The sequence below is a fragment of the Polyodon spathula genome, chromosome 25 (assembly GCF_017654505.1).
Source record: "Polyodon spathula isolate WHYD16114869_AA chromosome 25, ASM1765450v1, whole genome shotgun sequence".
NCBI classification, from domain to species: domain Eukaryota; kingdom Metazoa; phylum Chordata; class Actinopteri; order Acipenseriformes; family Polyodontidae; genus Polyodon; species Polyodon spathula.
This window is the reverse complement of record NC_054558.1, coordinates 12,157,603-12,171,452: the sequence shown is the minus strand read 5'-3', so window position 1 is coordinate 12,171,452 and position 13,850 is coordinate 12,157,603. Positions and strand designations below refer to the sequence as shown.

Here is a 13,850-nt window from a genome sequence, read left to right as displayed (position 1 = left end):
TCAATCCCATAGAACTTGTATGGGACGAGCTGGACAGAAGAGTCAAAGCAAAGTTACCCACAGTGCCCTACATCTCTGGGAATTGCTGCAGAAGAGCTGGAAAGACATGTCGGTGATTTCCTGTTGAAACTTGTTAACCGAATGCCTCGTGTTTGTGAGGCTGTTATTAAGGCAAAGGGTGGCTATTTTGAGGAATGCAAGATTTAGAGATCATTTTCAATTTTCTTCAACATGGATTTGATACTCCTTATGTTTTGTTTTGTATTTTGCAACATGTGTTTTCATTTAAGTATTTACAGAAACATATACGACATAAAACATTGTCAATTATGAAATAAAACCCTAGTTTCCAGCAAGTGTACTCAAACTTTTGACTGGTAATGTGTATACACACACACACAGTGCCCCACTGCTAGAACGTGGGTCTCGGGGGCGTTGTAAATGGGGGAGGGGCGCCGCGGGACACATCTGACTAAAATAGAAAATAAAAATAACTCCCTCTCTTTAGCAAAAATGTAACTTTCCTTGAATTAACCATGCATAAAGCAACATGCAATCAACGCTATATTTTTTTACAAAAACAAAGGTAACATTCCCACGCTTGGATCATTTTAATTAGCAGTTTTTAAACTATAAATAGCCTGGTTAAACAACGGTCGGGAGTTCAGTTCGAAGCGACAGACAAGGAGAGCAGGTCGGGTGAGGGGAAAAGGGAAATGGCTCGCCCCAGGTTCGGCTGCCGGAGCGGGGCTGAAGCGAAGCTGAAGAGTCCCGTCTCCTGGAGAAAGCCACAGCTCTTCTTGCAGTAAAAAAAAGTAAATACGTTAGGACAAATAATCATGAATAGGCCTACTATTTAATTAGTTATAGAAAACGAATGCTGAATAAGATGTCTGTGTTATAAAGTGCCAGTGCGGCTTCTAAAAAAAAAGCAAGAGACAGAAATTGAAGTCAGACTGAGAAGTTGTTTATAGATTGAACAACACCGCTACTGTATTTACTGTAGAAATAAGATATATAGATATATAAAAGATTCATGTTGTTGTAATCTCATGGGCGACCTCTCTGCAGCAAGTCATGTACTTTTCTCTCAAGTCAGTAACCTCAAAGTGGTAGCTTGGACAGCTGCTTCTTGTTGTAGGCTGAAATGGATTTGAGGTGTGACGGTTAAGTGGTCTTCATTCTCAGTAACTGCATCAAGCTGAGCAGAAGTAATGCCATAGTGTACAAGCAGAGTTTCTAAATTTGCTTCCCTGTATGGATCTTCTCCAAATACATTATTAATAGCAGTGGTGTCGGCCTCAATGTTGTGATCATCCCATCCAGATTTGTTGTGGTGTTCGGTTGTGCTCATCCTCAAAACTGTAAAAGAGATTGTAAAAATGCTCTATTACTTGGACAAAGACATCTCTCCATAATCTCTCAATGCGCTGGTTATGTACTGATTCTCCAGTAAATGCTCGCTGGATTCCTTGAATCAGTTCATAAACAAAACCACCTTAATGTTTCACTTCCATGATCTGACCTAACTCTTGAAGGTAACCCATACTGACATGTAGCCTTCACAAACTGTGACAGGACTGTTGATGCTCTTTACTTCAATGTAGATAGGGTATCCTTCTGTACATCCATGTGTAACAGATCCCCACCTAAAAAAAAATAAATAAAAAAAACCAGTAATAACAAACTGCAGAAAGTAATACTGTTTTACATATAATGATATAGTCTCCTGAGAACACCCCTTAGGAAGCAGGGGTAATCCTCTCTTTTCTGTACTCTGTGTTTTTTAACTGCGTGTGTTGACCCCTTCTCGCACTGCAAGCCCCGTACACAGCAGACTGGAGACGGGTTGCTCGGTTCAGGTCTTGTTTTATCGCTCTGACAAAGTCAGCTTCAGGATCTGAATATAGCAAGCCTGGAGTCATTAAAATAAACAGCATTAATTACAAGAATAAATAAATTTAAAAATAACTTGAGAATTATTAGAAATGCATTCATATAACCCTCTGTTGCATTTAATCACAGATATGTGTAAACATGTTTTAGCATTCTCAATCAATTCTTAGTACAGTGGTTAAGAATCTATCACATCTTTCGAGGTACAAGATATTTAGTTAAATGTTTAAGGAAAGATTATGCAGTCACTAAACAAAATAGACAGTAATAATACAGAATAACTCAGATATGCAGACTCACCTAAGTGACTTGCTCCCATATGGGCAACTGACCTTGACCTTTACTTATTTAATTATTAAATCCCCAAATTATTTCTAAAAAAATTAAAGGAACAGTGCATATTCATTTTGCACCTGTTACACAGACAAGGTGTTCTCTTAGCTGAAGTATTCTTACCAGGTGTACCAATATGTGGAGACTACTGTATATTGGACTGATTGCTTATAATGAATAGAAAACCACTGAAGTGCAAATGGAAATATGGAACACTATCTGCATTCAGTTCATTTAAAATTAGAAAGTAGATTACCTAATAAGATGCAGCATGTGACTGTCAATGTGCCACAAACTGTTTTGGAAATTAAACGTGGTAAGTCCGTCTTGAGATGGCAGTGCTACACCTTTGAGCTGCACCTGGTGGGTCACTCCTTGTCAGAGAGTCACGTTCCCTTCCTCACAATCTTAGAACATTAATTCCTTCAGCATATATATATATGAAATGTCCAAAAATCAGATGTGATGTAATCATGGTAGCGGTCGCGCAGACATAGTTAAGGTTTGAACGAAGGTATTGTTTAAAGAAGTTTACAACCAGCTCTAAAGGAGGTGAAACACCACCAATATGCATGAAAATATGTATGTGTGGTCGGCTTGGCAGGCTCAACAAACCTTGTGAACAGGGTAGCATTTGGTTGAATACTTTTTTAGATACAGAGTGGCGAAAAAAACAGCTGTTTTTCTTTTTTTTTTAAAAGAAATGATTAAGACGTTTTTTTTTTTTTTTTTTTATATACACCTGTATCTCAAAAAGTATAGCAAATTAAGGAACCATGCTCTGCAAACACATAGTCCAGGGGGTGTAGATGTGCAATGGGGTATTAATATTTTGGGAGTTTTACAAGAAATTGAACCCCAAAGATAATGGTCTGACATCACTGCTGCTAGGCCGAGTGACGTGACCGTTCCATTGCACTGATAGGGAGACATGGGATATATAGTTCAGCACACACGGATCACATCTCTGTGATCTTCTGTCTGGATTAAAACTTGTAATCAGTGATAATGTTTTTTTGTGTTTTGTGCCTTCAACACTTGGGGAACTAATTTGCAGATATAACAGCCGAACACACTCGTGGCATTCTTTCTACAATGGAAATCAAATATTGTTCGGAAAGTTCTTCCCAACACCGTTGCAGAAGTTCTCACAAATGTGTTGCACTTGTAGGTTGCTTTTCTTTCACCCTTCTGTCCAGTTCATCCCAAAGCAGCTTGATGGGGTTTAAGTCTGGAGACTGTGCTGGCCATTCCATGATTTGAAGCCTACCGTCTTGTTCTTTTCTTCTAAGGTAGTTCTGACATAGGCTGGAGGTATGTTTTGGGTCATTATCTTACTGTAGGATGAACCCCTGACCAACTAGACATATACCAGAGGGTATTGCATGGCGCTGCAAAATGCTGCGTAGCTGTTTTGGTTCAGGGTGCCACTCACTCTGTGCAAGTCGCCGACTCTGGATCCAGCAAAAGCGCCCCAGATGATCACGCTTCCTCCTCCATGTTTGATAGTTGGTGTTACACACCGAGGAACCATCCTTTTGCCTACTCGACGGCATACAAAAACCCTGTGTGATGAACCGAAGATTTCAAATTTTGATTCATTGGTCCATAAGACCTTCTTCCAGTCTTCAGTAGTCCACTAGCGGTGCTTTATGGCCCAGGCAAGCCTCTTGTTCTTATTTGGCAATCTTAGCAATGGCTTTCTTACTGCCACTCGACCTGTCAAACCTGCAGCTCGAAGTCTTCTCTTCACAGTTGAAACTGAGACTTGCTTACTTCGACCATTGTTAAGCTGTGCTTGAAGCTGTTGTCCTGTGAGTCGCCTATCACGCAAGCTGTTGACTCTCAGAAACTTGTCTTCTGATTCTGTTGTGGCTTTGGGTCTGCCTGACCTCTTCCTGTCAGAGTTTCCTCCAGTTTCCAAGTGCCTTTTGATGGTGTAGGAAACTGTACTCACTGATACCTTGGTTTTCTTTGCAATTGCTCTAAAGAAAAGACCTACACTTTTAAGGGTTATAATGGTCTGTCTGTCTTCCTTTGTTAGTTGCCTTTTTCTCACCATTATGATAGCAATATACTAATCAACAAAAGTTGGGACATCTGTAGGAATTGTTATCATCAACTTTCAAGGCTTAATTTACTTCCATTGCTGCAGAACAGCTGTAAGTTGTTAACCCATTACTTGTTCCCTGAAAAAGGCCTTTTTGTATAACCCTGAAATGCACATTATTTTTCAGTTTTTGGTAACCTAACCTTTTTTTTTAACCTCTGGCAGTTTACCACTTACCTTTGTACCATTTCAGGTTATTCACTGGACTTGAACTGCTTAAGTTTCAATAAAAACTGGAAAAATAGGGGTGTTCTAAAACTTTTGACTGGTAGTGTGTGTGTGTGTGTGTGTGTGTGTGTGTATATATATATATATATATATATATATATATATATATATATATATATATATATATATATATATATATATATATTGTAGCAGAGGGAGATCTGTGCTGACTCTGCTGGCGGGTTCACAGTGCTGCAGGAAGAGGGCGGCAGTCGTCCAACAACCGCCTGTGAGTCATGGCAGTGACACAGGGAGGTGGGAAAGTGATTATGTGGACTTTCCCCCTCTCTGAGTGGCTGAGAGGCGAGTCTTGGGCAGATTGTTAGCCCTATAAGTTAACGCTTTGCTGTTTCCTCAGGTCTGCCCATTTAGACGTGCCAAGAGTGAGGAAGCGCTGGTCCAGGACCGAGAATCAGCCGGGAGAAAAAGAAACAGAGTTGCACAGCGAGACAGTGAGAGCGGGGAACCCTTGGGCAGACCCCGGAGTATTGTAACAGAGCAGGCTAGTTAGCCCGCAGTGTGGGTCAGTGATCCGGGTTGCACGGGTAGCAGCAACCGGGATATAGCTGTCAAGTGCAGCACCTTTTCTTTGTAGTTTTGTTACTGTTTTATTTTCCCTGTTTCTTTGTGCCTTCTGTTTTGAATTATTGTTTCGAAGCACCTGCAAGTGCGCTGGTATTGTGTACCATCGCTTGGTATTCCCGTGGTTTTGTTTACCATCATTGGTAAGAAGACCATGGACCAACAGCGCCCTCTGTGTGCTAAAAGGAAAAAGAGCACCCCAAAATAAAACTGGTCACCTGTGCAGTGTTGCCAAATCCACCTGTCTGTCTCCGGTGTCAGTGAATTACCCACCACCCTTTCACAATATATATATATTTTTTTTAATTTAGGAAATAGGATTTTCATTTCCCCCCCTCTCACTTATGTTGTTATGATACGGTGGGGAATTCAATGATACTATTCCATTCCACAAACTAATCTATTTTGCTTGAAGTATTAAAACTGTTAACTTCTCTGTGCTTTTAAATAATCAAATGTGAAAAATATAAGTGATCCTGTGTATAGTGTTACTTATTATACAATGAGGATTCAATTAAACTGGTGGGGAAGCAGCTTCTAGCCTGGAGCTGGTACAGCAATTGCCAGCAAAGTCACTGTTACAGTAGATTTCTTTCAGACGTACTTACTGATGTCCACATTTAGCGAAGTTTTACAAAAGCAAAATGTTGGTTGACAACAAGACATAAATGAGAACAAGATATACATGTTTACAGTTTTTAAAAGAATATTCCGAAATTAAAATGAAGACATAAATGCATTTTATATGTTTACTCCTACCAACAATTACTTATTTGGAATGCCACTTGTGCTGAGTTAGAAAATAAACATACTGCTCTGCATCGCTAGATTTATATAGCACCATTTTAAAATTCAAGCAAGTAATTAATTATCCCAAAGTAGCCCAAACGACATGGTTATGAAGTGAAACAGATCATCAGACGTAGAAAATTCAGTTAAGGGGATCTGCCATTATCCCATCGTCCGATCCAAAGTTGAGATGAACTTTGCCATTCCCAGTCTGTCGAGAAGCTCGTTGACCTGAGGCATGAGGTAGGCATCGAACTTGACAATAGCGTTTACCTTATGAAAATCAACGCAGAAGAGGCTGGTGTCGTCCTTTTTTTGGCCACTATCACAATCGGACTGCACCACTTGCTCCTGGAAGGCTCAATCACCACAAGGTTGAGCATCGCTCATACAACAGATTGAGGATGCCGTGAGGCTGTTGGCCATACAAGAGCTTAAAGGGGGAGAAACCTGTTGAACTCTGTGGCACCTCTCTCACTGCAAAAAGGAGGTAGAGGAGAAGTGTTGCCCAATGTTTCTGCTCTTGGTTCACAAATCGTCTCAGCATCTTCTTTAGGATCTGAGTAAAACGTTCAACCAAACCGTCCATCTGTGGATTCATATTTTATACACCTGCTGTAACGTTTGAGACAAGAAGTTAGTTCCATGATCAATCAATATCTCTTTGGGGATCCCTGCTCTCGACATACTCTACGCTAGTTCCTTGGCTATTGCAGCTGCACTAGTGGACCTCAATGGAACTGCTTCCTGGTATTATGTTGCATAATCTACCACAACTAATATATGCATATACCCGGAATCAGAAGGTAGCAAAAGGGCCCACTATGTCCATTGCAATCTGCTCAAAGGGAATGAAAATGATTGGCAGTGGGACCAAAAGGGAGGGGTGCACTCGACCCGGTGCTACTCACTGGCAGTCTGGGCATGTGGCTACATATTTCGACACTTCATTATGAAGCCCTACCTGGTAAAATCGAACCAATATCCATTCCCTTGCTTTATCAGCTCCAAGGTGCCCCATAAAAGGGATATTATGCAAAGCCTCATGACCTTGGGCCGACAAGACGTGGAGCCATTACTTGTGTTACAGGCTGTCCTTTGCCCGGGGCAGGGTTTATCCTATACAGTAATTGCCCATTTATAATGAAGTGTGGATATACTAGCACCCCAGTGCCTTCAACATCCTTACCTTCAATAGACTGGACCTGTCCCCAAGCGTGAACCAGTGTCGGCTCATTGCTCTGGCCCCATACTAGGTTCACACTTCGGCCAGATTACACGTTGCCACGTTGCACTCCATTGCCGAGGGACACATGCTGGTGATGTGTCCGGGCTCCTGGCACCTAAAACATACAGGAGGGTGTCACAAAGACGGCCGAAGTGCGTTACGTCAGAACCAGGAAATGATGAACACAAAGACAGGACACATGAGGTGAATTGATGGTGACGCCTGCTGGCGCCGGTTTATTGAAAAATAAAACAGGTTAAACAAACAGAAAGAGAACACGGCACTCTACGCCAAAATAAATAGATACACAAAACGGACTATACAGACAAACACAGTGCACAGACAGACACACTAACAAACACGGTGAGCAGATGAATAAACAAGTATCGTGCTGGTCCCACCAGCAAACAATAGCAATTGATATTTAATTCTAATTCTCCTCCTCTCTCTCCCGTTCACCACTCACCGAACACCCAACCCCGAGTAAGTAAAACGTGCATTTATATATACTGTTGTGCTGGGATTCAATTACCAGTTAATTATTCACTTGAATCCCAGCATGTGAATTAATTATGTGCAACCTTGTGCTCACATATTAAATACTTTAAATACACGTGAAGTGATGTACAATCCCGTGCCTAAATACAATTATACATTTTTAAACACACGTGAAACACAGACCCGTTTATATCCCGTGTACCAATGTCTATACACCCACATTTAACACACCACATGCAACATATAACAGAAAATACACACAGGGGTGGGCACTTTGTCACAGAGGGGCAGAAGGCACTGGGGTTACTTGTTTGTCCCGCTGCTGATTGGGGTCGGTGGTCTGGGAGGTCTGGTTCTCAGCTAAGGAGAGGTGGTGGTGGAGGTGACAGAGGGGTCAGAAGTCCAGTGCGGGTGGAGACCAGGGAGTCCTCATAATCTTCTGCCAGTTTGCGATGGCCTCCAGGGTGCCTGGGTTATGCCACCGTATCCATCATGGGGTCATGGCACCGAACACATGTCAGAACTGCTCCAGCACTAGTGCCTCGCCCAATTGCACCCCTGTCTTTTGGGCTGGGTTAAGCCAATGAACCATGTGGTCACTTAACCTCTGGGCAACCACACTGGGGTGGGTCTCCTGTGGCCTCTGGTACTCCCAGAACTGCACCCGGTGTGTTTCCCCCGTGATGTTAAGGTGTTGGAGGATGGCCTGCTTGACCAGGTCATGCTGGCTAGCCTCCTCGTTTGTCATGGCCTGGTACACTGCCTCATCTTCCTTGCTCAGACAGTGGCCTAGCTGACTGGCCCAGTACTCCTTCGGCCATAACAAGGTGGTGACCAACCGCTCAAAAGCAACCAAATACACCTCAGGGTTCTCATCCTCCCATCATCTTCTGCGCCCTTGCTTAAGGGGACGTCATCATTGGTCCTGCTGGTACTTGGGGTGCGTTCCTGAGTCCGACGCTCTCTATCAACGCTGTGTGTCTCTCCTCCCTCTATCTCTCCTCCATCTCCCATCTCTGCTCCAGCGCTTGCAACAGTGCGGTTAGTGTTGTGACGTCCATCTCCCTTTCCTGACACCTGTGTGAACAAGTGATTTGCAGTGCACAGGTGTAGTGGTGATGCAAGTGCTCCAAACAACGACAGACACAAAGTTATTTTTTATTCTCTTGGTCTTCTTCAGACCATTAAATAATAATGCTGGCTCTACACAACAATGTGTATTGCCAGCGAATAAACGACGGGGTTCAGTCCAGAAACAATAGTAACACAGACACTTCTCTTGATAACGAGTGCTCTTGGTGCAGGTGTGCTAAGACAACAATGGTGCATTAGTGCTGCAGTGTAGTCCTGGGTTTGTGTTTTTTTGTCTAACAATGACAAACACAGACAGTTAGCAACAAACAAAACACTCATGATACATAATTAATGGACAGTTTCCTTTCTCAGGCCTTGCGATAACCATAACAAGGAACAGATTGCATTGTCACACCCCCTGCGATAGCTAATTCAATCACGTATCCTCGAATCCATGACTGACACATAGCGTACCGCATTAGGGCGATGACTTCTGGCATTGTGACTCCACCTTCCCTTCCTGGATGGCTGGCTTCCGACTGACCCTGGAATGAATTGCCAAACTATCCAGTATGGGGCACACTGTTCCTGTTGTACAGTGCCCACACAGACCGGGAGGGAGATTGTTGACTAGGATTCATTCACTCTCAATTTTATTCAATTTTGGAAACTTCTGAATAAACCACGTCATTTGTTTTTATTTTTCAAAAGTTGTCTGTTTGTTTTTGTCTGATACTTAAACCACTAATATTAGCATCTTGGAACCAAAAAGGTATATTAAATATATTATTAAGTGCAACTTTAATCTTTGTATTTTAACTAAATGTGTTTGCATTAATTGGGAACATTGGGTCCCACTTTTATTAAGATACAATAATTAATTGAAATACTTATAACTGTGTAGGTAAATTTTCCCATAGACAACTAAAATCAAATCTTAAAATATACCTCACAATACAACTACTGCCCCTATATTTATATTGGCTGATAATTGTACAGCATGACAAGGTAAATGATCTGAATTAACAGCTCAGTCTGTTCGGTCAGTCATGTTACTATGTGTCATTTCAAACTGGGATTGCTACAGTGAAATCCCATCCCATTTCAAACTGGGATTGCTACAGTGAAATCACATCCCATTTCAAACTGAGATTGCTACAGTGAAATCCCATCCCATTTTAAATTGGGATTGTACATTGAGATCACGTCCCATTTCAAACTGGGATTGCTACATTAAAATCACGTCCCATTTCAAACTGCGATTGCTACGTTGAGATCTCATCCCATTTCATTGTAATCTCTGTTTCAGTCATCTGAACTGATCTGAAACAGTCATGCAGGTCTTTACCACTCCATTTCAGAACTGGAGAATGCTTATCAATACTATTTATGGAGCATTTAATTATTCCTGAGAACTTCTTATTGTAATTACTCAACAATTATTTATTTATTTTTTTAGCTTTTGCTATTTTGTGAGTTCAGATTAGATCAACTGGTGCTCTTACTGTCCCTCAGGCTAGATCAGCTAGTGATGTTATTTGAAATGAACACAATACGACTCAACCACTGCAAACACGGACAAGAAAAGAAAAGCAATTTGACAATTCTTACTGATTAATTGTGTTTGACTGGATAGTAAGCAGTTACAGTGGATACCCCTCAGTACACAGATCTTAGAACTTTGACAACTATTGAATAACGAGGATAACTTAATACAGGATCTTTATTTTTATTATTTTGTTAAGCATAGTTTAGTTATTTAACACTGTATCTTCTGCAAGGCTGTGGAGACTCTTCCTCACAACACAGCACGCCGGGCTCCTTCCTCAGCGCTGCTTACAGCAGAGCATTGTTCTGACCCCCTCTCCCCCCTTCACAGTCTTGCAGGACCCCCATCTCTGTGCTGAAGTCCTTCAGTCCATTCTTCCCATGCTGTTCGCTGCAGGCAATGAGAAGCTCAGAGTTGCAAGGACAGCTGCATGATTTCTGTTTGATGCCTAGGGGCAGGTCGCTGGCAGGGAGGCACAGCAGACGAAGACGCTGGGGGGGGGGGGGCACACAAATAGCAGAGACAATTCAGATCAGTGCAGACACTTCTGTAACACACAGTATACAGTGTATAGATATTGCTTTGTGATTTCCATATCAGAAAATAGGGCCCCTTACACAGCACAGAGCAGTAGTTAGTAGCTAACAAACTGGTCTGAACATGAAGGAATGAGTTTGATTTATCAAACTGACCAATGAAGGCGAGATTTCTCAATGTGATTTTACCTCGCGTATGGTCCCCTTGGTCCGGGTGAGTTTGAAGAAGATCCACAGAGGAACCAAGACCATGGAGGAGACAGCGAGGAACCAGCCGAGGATGTATCCCCAGGCCGGGTACTCGTAAGTCCTGTTGTACTTGAGCGGGGTGTACTTGACCAGGGAGAAGATGAAGGTCCCCTGGTGGAGACAAATATCATTACTAAGGCCCTGTGAAAATCGTGGACATTTTCTTGAACAGTAGAAGCGCCAGCATTTCGAACCTAGAAGCACCACACCGTTCATTTTAACCGGCAGCTTTTTAAACAGCTGTAATATGATAATGAAAGACAAACAATCATAAAACATAAAAAGTTTTATTTATGAACATCAAATCAAACATTTGCATAGCAGAATGACCATATTTAAATGGAAAACAAAACATAAAATATTGCATCTGGCGTATTGTGTTGGCCCTGGTGTTTCAGTCCAGTGTCAGTGTTGTGTGTGATGTATGTTGTTGGCCCTGGTGTTTCAGTGCAGTGTCAGTGTTGTGTCTGGCGTATGGTGTTGGCCCTGGTGTTTCAGTCACTCTGTTTTCAGAAGTGCATGTGACCCCCCCCCTGGATTTATACGTTTCCAGACAGGACCGTCTTTTCCGATCTGTTGCAATCCACTGCTTGGTGTCAATGCAGCAGGAGATGTTGTCCCTGGTGGTGCTGAAGCTGGCATGGCAGCAGGGGCTGCAACAGACTGAACTTGCCCAGCTGGCACGGCAGGTGATTCACCTGTTCTGGAGCCTCTTCCATGACCATGACCTCTGGCTCGGCTCCTGGTTGGTCCTGCTATAGGCAGGGCTGCTGGCAATTCTGTAGCACTGCCCTCACTGTCACAGTGGCTCATTTAGAACCAACGAATGGTCGCCTTCATTCCCAACGTCAGTGATGATCCCTGTATCAGAGTCATCTTCATCTACAGCGTGTAGCATTTCTAGAACATGCTCTCTGGTCATTCTCTGTCTCTGAGCCAATTGTATTTATCAGTGTATCACTCTCAGTATGCCCACTCAATCTCAGTATAGATGTGAACCTGCAATGCTATACACAGGGGGGTACCTATGACTCAGAGGTGGGTTTTTCAAGCACTCAAAGAATGTAGACAGATAGATGCCACTTGATCACGAGACTGGTTGTATTGAAAAGGACTGGTGATTGTAATGAAAAGGACAGGCAGGATTATAGGCTATACTTAATAAATAAATATGCAAATATAACCGGTTAAAATTACGTTTTGGCGCTTCTAGGTAAACATGCTTATAATTATCAATTTATTGTGAATATGCGGCTCAACGCTGACATTATGTCTAATACATATATTTAGAAAAAGTCACGAACTGGCATGATTTTAAATTTAAAACCCCAAAAATGCTCAAATTGACCGGCTTGGTGCTTCTACTGTTAAAACTCATGGCACTGTCACTGGTAAAGAATCATATTTCGAAGAATGTGCACGGAACTATTTTATAAATTATGTGTACAGATTTTTTTTTTTTTTTTTTTTAAACATCAAATACAGAGATAAATGCATTGACATCATCAAAATCAATGTCAAAGTTATTCCAGCACTTTACAATAGCTTGTGAAACGGTGTTGTAAGCCTGTAGGTATCTGCAAGGACAGCTTGCAGTTCTAGTACGTGACGTGCATGTTCACCATTTAGATCTTGCAAAACAAATACAATGTGTAACTCATACTGATCTTGGGCATCAGTCGACTCAGCAGTGACCACTGACAAGCAATCAGACTGTGTTACCAATTTCATAAACTCCTGCTTGTGATACTCGGCATCTTTAGGTAAGTATTCATGTCTCAGCTGGGCTCATGAAGGAATTGTTCCACCATTTGCTTCACTGAAGAATTTCCGTAACTTTTGGTTGTCCAATTTTTTCAAAAGGGATATTTGCGCAAACAAACGCCTCCGTCAGGTCAAAATGTAATGTGTTTCGTGCTTCATGGTTTTCAGTGGACTTCTGGAACATGGAAGTCACTGTTTGTTGTTTCTTTGCAAGTAAAACAGTCGCAGTACTGCTCTGGATTTCCGCCTTTCTCTTTCGGTGAATGCATGAATCTATATTCCTGTAAACAGCCGATTCTTGTTAGTGACCTACAGTAACGTTGCAGGACATACAGAAGAGCTTCCCTCCATCGCTGTGTAAACTCCTGCTGGATACTGCTTTACGTGCTCTGCTGCAGACACATTTTTAGCATTTTTAGAGACATCTATTTTCTTGTTTACAGTGTGTAGTATTTTAATTTCCCACCTAAATTGCATGTAGTCCCATGATATAATCACTGCACAGCACTATGTGCATGGCAAACAGTACAAGCAGGCACACAGCAGAGCAGTACAGTTTCATTAAGGTGATTTTCTTATGTATGAAATACAAATAATAATAATAATAATAATAATAATAATAATAATAATAATAATAATAAATAAGTTATTATTATTATTATTATTATTATTATTATTATTATTATTATTATTATTATTATTATTATTATTATTATTATTATTTCTTAAAAATTGTAAAAATCACGGTATTGGGCTAATTTCACAATTTCCGTGCAGCCAGTGAAATTGTGATTTACACAGGGCATTAGTCATTGCACAATATATCATAGTTGTGTTTATATGATAAGAAATAACAGAATGGGAAGTGTATACAGTGGGACACTTACAGTGCAGATGGCTGGAGTGAAGAAGAGCCAGCAGTATTTAATCAGAGGCCAAGGCCGGTAGCCAATCATGTTTTCTATGCAGTCATAAAACCGGTCAGCACCTAAAGAATTAAACACAAGAGGTAAG

General features: G+C 41.5%; 1 protein-coding gene across 1 annotated transcript in view; it reads right to left on the bottom strand.

Annotated features, from left to right (window-relative positions):
* Positions 1–10,461: 10,461 nt before the first annotated feature.
* The window catches only part of LOC121299468 (sodium- and chloride-dependent GABA transporter 2-like), a 749,163-nt gene continuing 745,774 nt past the window's right edge, over positions 10,462–13,850 (bottom strand). The window contains exons 13-15 of the mRNA XM_041227181.1: positions 13,724–13,824; positions 11,013–11,183; positions 10,462–10,778 (exon numbers count right to left, since the gene is read on the bottom strand). Of these exons, the coding sequence (XP_041083115.1) occupies positions 10,575–10,778; positions 11,013–11,183; positions 13,724–13,824 (476 nt within the window). The 3' untranslated portion in view covers positions 10,462–10,574. The remainder of the gene's footprint in view (positions 10,779–11,012; positions 11,184–13,723; positions 13,825–13,850) is intronic.